Source organism: Erigeron canadensis, chromosome 8 (assembly GCF_010389155.1).
Source record: "Erigeron canadensis isolate Cc75 chromosome 8, C_canadensis_v1, whole genome shotgun sequence".
Taxonomy (NCBI): Eukaryota; Viridiplantae; Streptophyta; class Magnoliopsida; order Asterales; family Asteraceae; genus Erigeron; species Erigeron canadensis.
This window is the reverse complement of record NC_057768.1, coordinates 546,925-562,187: the sequence shown is the minus strand read 5'-3', so window position 1 is coordinate 562,187 and position 15,263 is coordinate 546,925. Positions and strand designations below refer to the sequence as shown.

Sequence of the window (15,263 nt, the reverse complement as noted above, 5' to 3'; positions counted from 1 at the left end):
TCATTTGGGTTAAAAGAGAACTTGCCCTATAAATGACCGTAAAACATGAGTCGTGAGCGAATCAATTATTTTTTCTTGAGGCGAATTTCACTCAGAGACAAATACTAGTATTACAAAAGGAAGTGATATTCGTACCATTTATTTTGATGGATGTACCACAACTGTGTATTACTGACTTGTACAGTCAGCTATATAATTGTACATTGTGGTACATCCATAAAAAATGATGGTACGAATATCATTTCCCATTACAAAAGGGATTGTACATAGAAAACAAAAGTTATAAATCTACATGTAATAAAAAACTACTCCAATTCTCCTATACTGCTACACCACAGAAAAAAGACCATATATCTACATGTAACACAAAATTACTCCAATTCTCTGACACCAAATGCAATCTTGAGGCCCGATTTTTATCCATAAAAAGATTATTAAGTTAGCCTAGCTAGGGGATTAGTGAGTTCTAAATAATATATGAGATCAGGGTCCCATCTAATTACCTTTTTTAATATTATTATTATTTTTTTTTATCGTAAACAATCTATTGTACAAAAAAAAAAAAAAACCCATTAAAGACATTTTCTTTTTTCGACTTCCATAGTTCCAACAAGCAATCAGGATAATCAATTGAAGAATGTGTTTCCTGCTCATGTTAATTTACATGATATTCATAAGCAATCTGAATAATCAATAAAAGAATGTGTTTCCTGCTCATGTTAATTTACATGATATTCATTGGGGACCATAAGTAACACCATCACCAAGAATACCTTCGCTAACCATATAGTCACATACTCACATCCATGATCCATCCAAACGAACGCCAGTTTGCCCCCAACAACGCCGTTTCATTAACTTCGTCTTGAACAAAGACAACCTCATTAGCATCCAAATCTTGATTAGAAGTTTTAAGGTTCTTACGGGTATCATCCAAAAGCAGTGATCGTGGAAAATAAGTAGTTAAATGCACAGTACAAAATGCTCCCTCTAGTGATTCATCCATACGATTAGCCTCATGAGTATGTAGGATGTGACCCTTCCTTATTTACTGTTGTTGCTTTGTGAAATTCGAAAATAGAATGCAGCAAAAAACGAAATTTACTGTGGAAAGTGTGTTGTTTCATTCAAGCAACTAGAATGTCTATAAATAGCCTACAAGACTCCAAATAAACTGCTCGACTATCATTATAACTTACTAACCACCCACTTACCACTACTCTACTTCTTTGACTCATTAAATTTACATACTAAATAGGTAAAATAAACAAAACTTACTGAAATAAACTACTAAATGACCCAAAACAAACAAACTGACTTTAATACTAGACTAAAAACGACCCATTGACTTGTTGACCCGAAATCAAGATTAACCCAACAGAGTACCTAGAGATTGTGAGTGCAAAACCACCTTTCTTCTAGATTGGGTAATGATAAATCTTTATAAAAAATCCTCTCAAAAAGTGATCATGATACTTGTTAAAGAGAGACAACAACAACAACAATGGTACTCAATTCAGGCGAGTACCCGAGTTTGAGGGAGGTATGATATAGTCAACCTTACCCCTATTTTAGGTAGAGAGACTGTTTCCTAAGGACCTCCGGCCTAGGGCTTTACCCTTGAAAAAATAATCTCGACGGTTTCACCGGAGAAGAAAGCTGGAATCTCTCAGATATAGATCTCTAGAGAGAAACTAGAGAGAGACTCAACGGTTAAAGAGAGAGCTGAAATTAAAGAATAGAAGGGCAAAAAGGTCATCTTCCAAACCTGAAGGGTTTGACCTGTGTTTCCTTGGTTGACCACTGGAATGAAAGGGACCAAAAGTAAAACACTCTCCCTATCCTGGTTGACTTCTCTATAATACACGTGGTTTACTTATTTGAGTTTTTCTGCAAGTTCAGCAGTTGTAACTTTCCTAGTTCCTTGCTAGTTTTGTTGATCAATAAAATTCACTTTTGCCGTTAAAAAAAAAAAAAGAAGAAGTAAGTTCAGCATCTTCCATCAAAACATACTTAAAAAAAATGAAAAAAGATTACATCATTTCTATAACAAACAAGAAAATACTTCATCATTTGTTTATTATGCAACCTTTGATGTTTGTTTGTTAGCCCACATTGTATAATATGCCTGCCTGTAGTAGGGTTTATTTCTTTAGATTATTATTAGGGTTATTATTATTATTATTATTATTATTATTATTATTATGTATCTATAAATCATGTATTAATAGTTATTAACAATCATAAATTCAAAGCTTAATATTGTATCAGTCCGTTAGAAGATATTTTTATCTCCTGCCCTTGTTTCCATTTCCGGCAACCACCGTCTGCCGCCCTTGTTTTTTGTTTATATATATTTATTCTCATATACCATGTCTGGTAGTAGTACTAATCAGCCTTTAACCATGTCCACTATCCATTCTATGACCAACGAAAAATTGAAAGGGTGTGCGAATTATATCGAATGGGCAGCTTCTGTTAAAATGTGGTTCAAAGGCCAGGGACATGTTGATCACTTGACAAAAAAAGCCGTAGATATACCCGAATCATCAACTCGTGCGAAATGGGAACAAATAGATGCCCAGTTATGCAACCTCTTGTGGCGATCGATTGACCCGTCTGTTATGCAACTTTTCCCCCCATTTGAAACATGTTATGATGTATGGACCAAGGCTTCTGAATATTATACGACGAATGACATTCAGCGACTGTATACAGTTGTGAGCGATATTCAACATATGAAACAAGAGGGCCCTATGGAATCGTATCTTGGACAGGTTCGTCCTCTTATGCACGAATTTGATGAGCTTATGCCCTGTACAAGTAGTCTTGCAGAACAGACCACACAAAGAGAGAGGTTTTTTTTGGTTGCTGCTCTTTCTGGACTAAAACCTGAATACGAGTCTGCGCGTCATCAGATTCTAACTAGCTCTACAGCACCAACAATGAAGGATACTTTTAGACGGTTATTGAATATGACCGGTTCCCATCCTTCTACTGCTCAGGTTATTTTCTATATATATCCATTCAGATTAGATGTCGTTATACCACAAATGGCTGAATATATTCAATAAAACTAAGAGTTAATGATAGTGTCTTCTATAAAGCGTTTGAATTGTCACATTTATAAGCAACTAAATTGTTTTGGTGCTCTTGTAATTAGTAATCAAATTTACTGAGGTTAAAAGTCTATTCAGGAAAGTTGGAGTGATGAATATACTTTTTACCTGTAAATGAATATTATGTGGCTCTACCGCGAAAGTTTGTAGTGCTAGAAATACCTTTTCGTGATGTATGGCAAAGTATGATTGTGTACATATCACCACCGACAAGGAAAAACCTAGGAGCATTATATGTGTAATAAAGTAAGATCCACTAATACCTTGGCATATGAATACGAAAATGTGTACAGTTTGATAGATATGACTACAAAGTCCTGAGTAATAAATATCAATATTTTGCAGGAAAAGCAAAAAGCTAAAGTGCAAGAGAGGCTTAACAAGTGTAATAAGAAGAAGTTGTTCGAGTTTTGTGATCTGCTCGACATACCAGTCGCGAAACATACCGCCAAAAAGGTTTGGATGGCTCTTATGTTATCATACAAAAGTTTTGTCCAATTGTTATCTGACTTGCTGTTGCTTTGATGTCCACATATAGAGCTATTTGTCTATCCTAGTTGATCGTCACACTTCATATCGTTGTTTTTGAATGTTTAAGCTTATATTTCCAATCATACCTATATCATTTGGTCATTACCTCACAACCATCAGTGCAGTGTATACTTCTTTGTGGCATCACATTCTGCTATAAGTCTATAACTAATATAAAATTGCCTTTTTGCAATAGAAGAGGAGCATTTAAGCATGCCATTGGATATTCTGAAATTAATAGTTTCGTAAAGGTTAGATAATTTGGTGATGAAAGCACGTGATGTATGTCTATGTTATACGCAGGAAGATGTCATTGTGAAGCTAGTAGATTTTTTCTTGCTTCCTTGTGCCACAACTTGTAATTTACTTGCGGAAAAAGAACAGGTTTGTCGTTTTTTTGCTTACTCCTAGAATTGCTTGCATACTATGATAATATTTCTTACACAAGAATATTCTACAGTTGAGCAATGGCAAGAAGAGTACATCATCTGGTGCTACACCTTCAAATAACTCTTCAAAGGTACCTTGTTATGATTTTCAAATTGAAAGCTGTTTGGTAAATTGGAGTATGATGTATGATCACACTTTATTTTTACATCAATAGCATTTGCAAATTAATCTCTGAAGAGTTTGTTATATGTTAGCTCGAAACTAAGTGCCCATTTATACTATTTTTGAAGTTGGGTAAACCATGGGCTCAAGGGTAAATTACTTGCCATCCTCTTTTATACTCTATCACTTACCTTTTGAAGGTAAGAAGTAGAGGTGGCAATTTCGTTTCATTACTTACAAATGGGTAAATTAGGTTGTATTTTATCTCAAATGGGTCAAATTAAAAAGATTATCTAAAATGGAAATGGTTCAAATCTGTCGAACATGTCAAAGGAACCAAGTTGCCCAAAGTCTATTGAGTACCTTGTACCTAACTCGTTTATTTAAGTATTTAGACTGCACCTGCTTTGATCCTATACCAAATCTGCCCGTTTCAAACTACACGTCTTCTGATTTAATAGCGTACCTGCCCGTCCTGCACGTCATACCACCTCTAAAAGTAACCCCTTGAACAGTCTTTACTCAATTTCTGTGGTGACATGCCTTTTCCATCTGGTATCTTTCCTATGCAGAAGCAGAAAATTAATAGTGTGTTTGAAGAAAATAAAGGTACTCCGGAACTGGAAGACTCAGAGGAAGAGGAAGAAAACACTGAAGATGCAACTGTGAGTGATGGCATTGATACGTCAGAAGGGGAAAAACATGTATCAGAACCTGAATCTGGAGAAGAGAGTAAGAAGCGCAAACGAAGTTCTGAAAAATCTCCTTCTAAGAAAGACTCAGCTTCGAAAACTAAATCAAAGAACAAAGAAACAGCAAAAATGAATCCTCAAAAGAAAACACCAATTGAGTTGTCTACAAGTCCTTCCAAACCCATGGATCAAAGTGAAACCACTCCAAGGACCTTCTCATTGAAGAAGAAATATCCCGTGGTTGATGCGAAACCTTCATCTCCCAAGAAATCTGCCTCTAAAGAGAAAATGGGTTTGAATAATTTCTCTTTATTTATCCTAATTTAATGGATTTTTAGATGAATGTAAAGTTTTAGGTTACGTTTTATCTTCAACAGGTGAGTTAGTAAACTCACAAAAAAATAGTTCCAAATGAACCGGATAAACAGATTGAAATTGGGCCAAATTTTTTACTGCACACTATCGAAAAAAAAATTATTATAAAAAATTAGATAATTTTGGAAAAACATGTTATATGTTATCCTCTTTAACACTAATGATCTAAGAATACGTCATGAACTTCAGACAGAGAGTGTTTTGGGTCAGCCTGACCCTTTCAAAATATCCCGTTTGAACTATGACATAAGTACATAACCAGCCCAGTTTTCCCATTTTGCTGCCTGTTTTATTTTCCCTCTTATCTAGTGTCTAGTTCTCATATTTGCTGTTACATGTATGAAAGGGGATAAAGTTGTTAAACCAAAAGGAGAAAGGAAAAAGCCTAGTGACGATGAACTCCAAGTCGCAGTATGTGAACTCCTTAAAGAAGTTGATCTTAAGACGGTGAGCATCTGTTCTTTCTAGTTTTAGTTGTTGGAAAAAAGCAAGATTGACTATGATGTCTAATGATTGGTCATATTTCATAGTTTTTTTGTGGGAGTAACCTTAATTTATGGCTGCGGGAGTTGAGATTGACTGTGATTGATCCTTTTCAATGCTTTCCGAGTTCACTAAAATATCCGTTGTACAACACCTATCTAATATAAGGTTTACAGTTGCTAGATTTGGTTTCTGTTAACCAGTGGCAACTATGCTTATCTTCTGTCCAGAACTAATCTCTTACCTTGATCTCAAGCGCTGATTATGCTCTTTTTTTTTGCAGGTAACCTTAGGAAACTTTAAGACCCTGCTTGGTAAGCACTTTCTTTTCTTCATTTGGAACATGATGGTGTTTGGTTTTAGTGAAGTAAATTTAGTAACTACTGTGGAAGAAAACCTTTTACTTGCTTGTTTTTTTTAAGGTTCTTTCATGGGTCTTGGACCTGCTAGTTTTGCCAATTTAAGCATATGTTTTGGCTCTCGTTTTAGTAGTCAATTGTAGAGATGTAGAGATGTAGAGAATTGTGTATGGACTAAAAACAAGGAAGAACCGAACTGGGTTCAGACCACACCAGACCGATTCCGCCTATGTTTGATTTGTTTTTCGTTCTGGTCCAGTTCAAATGTGGAACGTAACTGGTCCGTTTTTAAATTTAAAGAACATTGATCTAGGCTCTTATCTTATTCAGATCATAGCATGGTTCAGAACCGATGTGATGTAAATTCGATTAGTTTTTGGTTACATTCTATTTTGGTTCCTGTATAGTGGTGTCCTATCCAGTTCTCTCATAAATCGCCCCTACTAATTGTCAATGTCATATTGGTGCTGCATAGCCATATGCATGTCTATTCTTGTTGGGAATTTATTTCTGTTCCGATGTCCATTTCAGATGAGCGATTCGATACAGAACTTGGTCTAAGAACGGGGACTTTAAAAGACATGATTGTGGAGGGAGTTAAAATGGTAGGCTTGGTAGGCGATGAAGAGGATGAGGATGAGGATGAATATCTGATTTGAGGTCTATTGATAGTGTTTGCTTTTGTCAAGTTCTTGCGTCATCTGATAATGTTTTTGTTTTTGGACTGGTATTTGTAAAACATATGTGCCCATTATTTTGTTTTGTGTATAAGCTCGGATTTGAATGCCAATTACTGTTTGTCCAATTACTGACACTAATCAACATTTTTCACCATACAACATCAATCCTTCTTTGTCAACAAGTAGAAACAAAATGGAGATGATAATATATTTAAAGTACTAGAATTTTATATAATACCAGCATCGCTTTGGCTATATCCCAAATTAAACCAAACTATACCAACCAAATCTAATTCTGGTTACACATCAAAGGAAGATCTAAATTCCTAATAAAAATGATTCAACAATAACAAATACATAAAAACCGTACCTAAATCACCTGTGTCTTCAATTACCTAAACCCTATACTAATTTAGGCATATGTAACAATGTTTGAGACGGTTTATATACATACATATATGATATATGTAACGAAAGTTGTATTTATATCAATCTATCCTGGCTTTCCATTTAACGAACCAGGTCCAGGATAAACCGAACCCATATTGCCATTCGAGTTTTGACCCATCTGATAATACCCACCTGGACCCGACCCATATCCACCTTGTCCCACCATATTCCCATACACGTTTCCACCATTACCATCATTGTTATTATTATTAGCGTGTTCATGAAAACCCCCACCTTTATTCCCTACATTTACAACGCTGCCCTCATTGGTGCCTGATGGGCGTCCGGCACCCGCCAGGGCAGTTTTCTCGCCTTCCATATCCCTAAACCTTTGTAAATACACTTTTAACGGCTCACCATAATCCTCAAACCCTAACGTCGTCATCGCCCACAACAAATCATCTCCATTTATTGTTTTCCGCTTCTCACGTTGGCACTTATCGGACGCCTCACCAGTAATAAAACTAATGAACTCCGATACACACTCTTGAACCGTCTCCTTTGCATCTTTTGATATTTTAGCATTTGCAGGTAGTGCCTTTTTCATGATCCTGCTCACATTTGCTATTGGAAGAAACCTATCTTGCTCCCTTAACGAGTGATCTCCGTTGTGTCCTCCGCCTGATTCGTTATCCGAATCCGCCATTGACTGTAAGTTTCCAAAACTATCTAGTTATTATTTTTGACTTTTTTACCCTATCACCGTTGACCTCAAAACTATATGAACCGGAATTTACCGCCAATTGACAGGGTATTGACTTTATATCATATCAACGTTGACTTTGATCAGAACTATAAACTATGGTGATTTTAAAGCCAATTAATCAGTCGCTAGGGTATATCATAAAACTTTTGACTATATATTATATAAATATATGATCCAAATTAAAAAAAATTCTTCCGAAATTTTTGCTAAATTTGGCGCCAATGGATCTGATCATACAGAGTCAGACCTAGGGTTTTGACTTTATCGATCTAAATTCTACTAATAAATTCTGTTGAATCTAGCTCAAATAGTCAGATACATATAATATATTATATTCCGGAATTTCTGGTAAATTTACCGCCAAATTCACCGAAATTTCTGATGATTTGAATACAGAAAAGATGAAATTACCGATATGGAGGATACGCCGTGAGTGAACGGCGGAGATACGAGGATTCCGGTGATGGAAAAAAGGTGTTTGATAAGGGAGAATATGATTTGGAGGGAATGAGAGAGGATTATATCCGTCGGATCAAGTTGTATAAGAACTCTATTGGAAGAATACTGGCCGTTATTTATCGATAAGTGTTGGTCCGTAGTGGCGAAATATAGGCCGTTGGATTAAGAAGATAGTGGAAGTATGTGGACCATCGATAGAGCATCGGCGGAACTTGGTCGGCCAATATAATAATACTATTTATTATATTTAGTATTTATTTAGGAATTGAGAATATAAGGCTGTTAAATACTTAAATTTACGTGTAGAAAACTTACATATTGTTTTTTTAATCCATAAAATTCCTGGAGCTCAAGCATTTATTTATTAATCAAGAAATATTAAAAAATATGTATCTAAGGGGTTTCACATCTAAGCTTAGATGCCGGACATGGACAGTCTTATATTCACTTTTCCCATTTATTTATTATATTATACTTATTTGTATTGTTTAACATTTATTTAGAACAGATATTATTTAACATTTTAAGTTTAACATTTCATTAAAACCAAATTAAAACGATAATTTACATTACTCGTCGCGTCACCACAACCTCCATTGCCGTCGCCACTACCGCCGCTCGCCGATATCACTCGTTACCGCCACTGCCGCTATTAAATCGTCACCGCCTCCGCCGTCTCTGCAAGTTACGGGTACCGTTCTAATATTTATTTGTATATGTTCCGTGTGTTTATTATATAAGCATAAAGATTAGGCACAACATGATAGACTTAAAAATTAAAAATTTAATAAATTTAGTCAAAGTTTCATGTTTAATTTTTGAACTAATAAATAAAAATAACGGTCAATTACTAATAATTTACTTAATACATACATACATCATTTATACAACCACTTAATAATCTCAGTATTTGATGACTAAAAGAACACGACTATAAGTTAATTACGTCATGGTTAGTACATAAATAAATACAAGAAGGTTACCCGTAAAATGTGACGATAACGACGGGTGGCGTCGATATTGGTGCGATGTGTTTATTAATTTAAAAGTAATTGGTTTAATTTAAACAATGTAAAAGTAATTAATATTATTAAGGATATTATATGTATATTAAGTATTGCAAAGGCAGAAAGCTAAAAGAGGAGAAAATGATGATTTGATTTATAAGAGAGTATAAAAAAACGCCTAATTTTATCCTTTTACCAAGTTTTACTCTTCTAACGCATCTACTATATGTTTATTTTAATTAATTAAACATAGTAAATTTACTCTTAGCACCATTGTTTTCATATATATCAAACTTTGATAAAGGAATTTTATATTGGGAAAATATTTATCTCAAGTCTAGATGAATTTTGTTGTTATCAAGATTTAAACCAACACCTAAATTTCATGTATCCCATATATCAATCTATAAATCCATGGTTGGCAATCTGCTTATTCTTAAATTTTTATAAGTAGTATTTATTTTTTAAAGATATCATATATATTTCATCAACTCGTTTAGTGATAATAAATATTAATAAATATTATCATCCTTTTTTTTTTAACGTTTGAATGGTCAGATGTTCCTCCCACTTATCGGCCCTTACGTTTTTCGGACAGGATGTCATTTGAATTTTCAGGGAACCACGGAGGGAGGAACACCTTCTATTAATCCGTCAAATGACGCCGATAAATAGGAGTACATCTTACCCCCTCAGGTTTCGAACTTGGGTCTCCCTAGGCTCAAGACCCTATGAGAGAACTGGGATACCACTGAGGTTATTATCTTAAGTATCGAGTTTGATATTTTTATTTTTTTAAAAAAAAAATTATATTTTTCGTCCATGAACTTGATACGTTTTACACTTATCGCCCATAAAGTAAGAAAATAGTGAAACAAATTCTAAACTTGTCACACTTTTCATTTTTCGTCCCACGATTAACGGTGTTAGTTTTTCTCCGCGAAGTTTGCCCACATTCGCTAGTTTTTTTTTTCATTTTACATCTTTCCTATTTTTTTTTCACTTTTTGTCATTTTGATATAAAAACTATCTGTCAGCGTATAAACCATAAAGGGGCACAAAGATAAGATTAACACGATTAGGGTTTTTTTTAAGCGACACATGACACTAATATTTTAAGCGATGCATATCTTTTGTAGGTTATACTTAATCAAAGTTTTATTTTCTTCTAAGATAACATCAATAAATAATAAATATTCATATTTTTCTTGTATTATTAATATTAACATTATAATTGTTATTATCATATCTAATTAAACATATATACGTTAGTTAATTATTTTTCTAAAATTTTCAATTATCGAACTTTACCAATCATCAAACAAACCCACAGTTATACCATAATGTTTTTGTTAAGTATATAATGTATCGTCTAAATTAATACACGTACCATTAACTATCTTAATTTCGTTTATTTAAAATTTCAATGGATATATTTTGGTAGGTATAAATATAATTTTCTTTTTTGTAGTTTGTTTCTTACTCTTTTTTCAAATATGATTTATACACCGATGGACAGTTTTGAAATTATCAAAATGATAAAAAGTGAAAAAAAATTAAGAAGGATGAAAAAGAGAAAAAAAAACAAACAAACTAATGAACGTGAGCAACCTTAACGGAGAAAACTAACGCCGTTTTTTAGTCGCAGGGACAAAAAGTGAAAAAGTGTTAAGTTTATGATTTTGTTTGCTATTTTTTCACATTTGGAATGAAAAGTGCAAAATATGTCAAGTTTAAAAAAAGAAATTTTAATTTTCTCTCTTTTTTTTAACGTATATATTGAAATGAGGTGCAACAACTACCTTTTAAAATGTGTGTGCACCAAAATCACAGTTTGTTTTATAATCTAGTTAATGTTAATAGTTAATATGTAGGTAATACTATTATTTTTATTTTTCTTGAGAAAAAAAAGGGTAAAAAACAATAAATTCTAACTAGCTGTTGATAAAACAGATGGAGAATTCAAACGCGTAATTTAAGAAGCAGATAGCTAGTAGTACGTACTGTCTAGATTATTCCAGAATAAACCGAAATAAATTCAGTTTGTTGGTAAAAATTAAACTGATATTGTAGTTACCATATACTGTAGTTACCATATATGTATTGCAAGCAAATAAGTAAATAACGCGCGCGTACGTGCTGTATATTTCGTTCCCTTGGCTCTCAAGCAATAAACCTAAACTAATATACCTCCCTATCTTATCTTTCCTATAAATATATGTGAGGTACAATCTCTCTTCGATCATTCAATCGCTCATTACTGCAAAAAAAAATAAGAAAAAGAAAAAATCAAATCGATTTTCATATATACTTATATAAATATATATGTCACGTACAACTACATATCTCCCTTCATTCGATCATTCGCTAGCTCATTACTGAAAAAATAATAGATAATTAATCTTCATTCTTCGCAAGCTTTCTGCTAGTTTAATCGATCATCATTATATAATCGATCGATCGAAATCCCTAGCTAACCAAATAATGGCCACCACTACTTATAATAATAATAATAATAATAATAATAATAATAATAATAATAATAATAATAATAATAATAATAATAATTACCAAAGATCCTTCTATGATTACCAACAACGTCGACCTGCTAGTAAAACATACACCATCAAATTCTACGAGCACCACATCGAAACCACAGTAACCAAAGATCCGGACGTTGTCTCTGCATGGATCTACGAAACCGAAAAGATCCACAAGCGTCACCTCAATCGACTCATAGTTGGTCTTGATACGGAGTGGCAGCTTCGTTATAACGGTGGCAACGAATCAAAAGTTGCCGTCATGCAAATATGTGTCGGCAGTCGTTGTCTCATCTTCCAAATCATGCGTTCGTCCAACGTTCCGCATTCCCTTATCAAGTTCATGAATAATCGTAGCTACACTTTTACCGGGGTGGGTGTAGATAATGATGTTAAGAAACTAATTAAGTAACGATTATGGGCTCGGCTACGAGGCACAAGTGATGGATTTGAGGAGTTTGGCTAAGAAAGTATACGCGCTGGATACAAACACGTGGGGATTGAAAACGTTGACGGATGTTGTGCTTGAAAAGGATATCGAGAAGCCAAAACGTATCACGATGAGTCCGTGGGGCAAATATACGCTGTCGTATGAGCAAGTGGAGTATGCATGTCTTGATGCATTCGTGTCGTTTGAAATTGCAAGAATATTGACGGCCAAGGCCGCAAGTACTACCATTGGAGATCATCGACCAAGGGGTACTATTATGGAGAATGGCATGCCTCTGCGGCTATCAAATTTGAAATTTTTTGAAGATATGTTTTAATTAAAATCTGCTTAAATTTACAATTTTAATTTTCTCTCGAATCTGCAGTCTACTCTTTCTCAATAATACCGTTGTTTAGTGAAGAACTAACTCTGTTTTGTGCTCATGAAGATGTAGTAGAGATTTTCGTACGATGATCGAACTATTTGTAATTCTCAAGTACGGGAAATTTTTTATATATTAATCGTAAACATCAGTGTTCAGTTTTTAATAGATTATATGTAGCTCTTGAATCTAGCTTATTGTTTTTAATAGATTATATGTAGCTCTTGAATGTAGCTCATTGTTTTTAATAGATTATATGTAACTTTGAATCTAGCTAGCTAGCTGCTTATTTTTCCTGTTATTCCACACATAACTTTTGGTCTATCGCAGCACAAACAGAAGTGACAACTTCAGCCCTTTACCCAACAAAAATGGGATGAATTCAAGAGTGAAATTAGTAACGAAATTAACTAGTACGTATTAAGTATATATATCTACAATCTCCTACACAATTCGTATAATATATATATATATATAACTTTTGTGTAATCATAGATACTCCGTATTTGTAAGATATTTTGGTCTATCGCAACACAAACATCAGTCTAATGGATCGATCGAGTACTATGTTAAAAGTAATGCATAAGTTTACCCCTGCAAGCAGCAAAGATATGTATACAAAAATTATACTATTATTAAGATAATTTCAAACCATTACCCAACAATGGGCTGAATTGGGTGTTATGTTTATCTATAACAAGTCAAGACTGAAAGTTAAGAAACTAACTAGTAAAGTCGCTCAAAATATATTCATATACTTGTAATAATATACGAAGTAAGTACTCGCGCGTTACGGCGGTGAGATGGTACGTGGAGGTGATAAGTCATAAAGTGTGATGGGGTCATAGAATGTAATAGCCAAATGTCTTAACCGTACGGCTTCCGCCCTCGGATTTAAAAATTCGTTGAAAGTATATCGAATGAAAGAGCATGAAATTTTAAAAACACCCATACATTTTTATAATTTATCGATGTATGGTTTTTGAGATGAAAGATTTTGAATGAGTTAAAGGAATAAATGATTTATGGAGGAGAGAAAAAAAAATGATTGGTTGAGAATGAGAGAGAAAATTATTATAGTTACTTTAAGTAAATATAGAATAGATAGAGGGGTATTTTGAGAAAGTACTTGTTGAAACTTAAAATTTAGACGGGGGAATTTGTTTTATAATATAGTATAGAAGTATAGATAAATAAAATGCTTTGACGGGTCATCTCAACCCAAACAATTTGAAATGACTTGCTGTAATAAAAATTTGACCCGATTCCACTATATTTAGCAAGACAACGCTCAGTTTGGGTTATTTTTTTGAAAAGAAAAAAAACAAGCATAAGATGTAAGCCAAAATATTATTGAGATAACTAAGATCAGAAGGCTAAACTTGCGAATCGATCAGCAACAGTAGATGATTTATGTTACCAAAACTTGTGTGATCAGCAACTTATCGAACGACATTTAGATATATATAAGCCACCCCATAAAAATTTGTGGCTTCTTAGGGGTATCATATTCATATCATCTAGTCTCTATGCAGTGGATGCTTAATTGTTTGCATTGTACAAACTTTTCATATTTCTTTGGAAAGACTCGAGTTTTAAACAACTTAGTTCCATTGCGCCATCAGAAGAACAATATTAGATATAGATTGAACTATATAATAGTGCTATTGACCTATCCCGTGATGATATGTTTTACCCAACCCATCCATTTTGTATCCTCAAATCTTATCCAAAACAAACTATACATACAAGAGAGAATTTTTTGTATGGATACGACATTTTTCGAGGCCTTTGGTGTAACTACGAACTTTTGTTTTTAATTTGTAAACCTACGAAAACCGGTGTCCAAGACATCGGTCATGTGTTTTAATGGTGAAAGCCGGTGTCTTGGACACCGATTTTTGTAGGTTTACAAATTTAAAAGCAAAAGTTCGTAGTTACACCATAGGCCTCGAAAAATGTCGTATCCGTACAAAAAATTCCATAAGAGACTGAAACAAACAATTATATATTTTTAGGACTTATAAAAAATGTTAACCACAATCTAAGTTTAAGGGGAAAATTAAGATCAAAAGGTCAACTTAATTACTAAGATCAAAAGGTTAACTAGGAAACAGTTCTGTCCGCAGAATATGCATAAACCAACCTGGTAATGTCATGAAAAATTTAATATAGTAGATAATGCTCGAATGTTGGATAATCTTGACATATTTCAAGTAGTTATGTGGTTTGTTTAATTAGTATGTGTCCTTAGCATTATAATTAAGTCATGTTACAAGTTATGCCTAGGAGTTAAATTAAGATAGCTACTAGTTTATTTGGTTGTTTAATCAGTAATAATGGGAAAAGTATGTGTCTAGAATGTCATGAGATAAGAATGTCATGTATGTAACTCTTGACCGAATCAAAACGGAAGTGGGGCATGATGGCAAGTTACTTAGGAGTGGAGAAATGTTAGTAACTGCCTTATCTCAGTTTTGGCTATATATATTGGCCAT

General features: G+C 33.8%; 2 protein-coding genes and 1 long non-coding RNA gene across 3 annotated transcripts; 2 read left to right on the top strand and 1 right to left on the bottom strand.

Moving 5' to 3' along the window:
• Positions 1–2,941: 2,941 nt before the first annotated feature.
• Positions 2,942–5,255, top strand: LOC122578700 (NKAP family protein CG6066-like). The gene is made up of 5 exons (XM_043750719.1): positions 2,942–3,005; positions 3,465–3,575; positions 3,954–4,034; positions 4,111–4,170; positions 4,775–5,255. Exons 1-5 carry the CDS (start codon positions 2,946–2,948, stop codon positions 5,219–5,221), a joined length of 759 nt encoding a protein of 252 aa, XP_043606654.1. The 5' UTR covers positions 2,942–2,945; the 3' UTR covers positions 5,222–5,255.
• Positions 5,256–6,976: 1,721 nt separating this feature from the next.
• On the bottom strand, positions 6,977–8,512 carry LOC122578701 (nuclear transcription factor Y subunit B-3-like). Its single transcript, XM_043750720.1, has 2 exons — positions 8,359–8,512; positions 6,977–7,890 (listed from the first exon to the last, which is right to left on the bottom strand). Exon 2 carries the CDS (start codon positions 7,885–7,887, stop codon positions 7,285–7,287), a length of 603 nt encoding a protein of 200 aa, XP_043606655.1. The 5' UTR covers positions 7,888–7,890; positions 8,359–8,512; the 3' UTR covers positions 6,977–7,284.
• On the top strand, positions 7,804–8,696 carry LOC122578702. The gene is made up of 2 exons (XR_006320536.1): positions 7,804–7,892; positions 8,344–8,696. It is a non-coding gene; the product is annotated as an uncharacterized LOC122578702 (long non-coding RNA).
• The last annotated feature ends 6,567 nt before the right edge of the window (positions 8,697–15,263 follow it).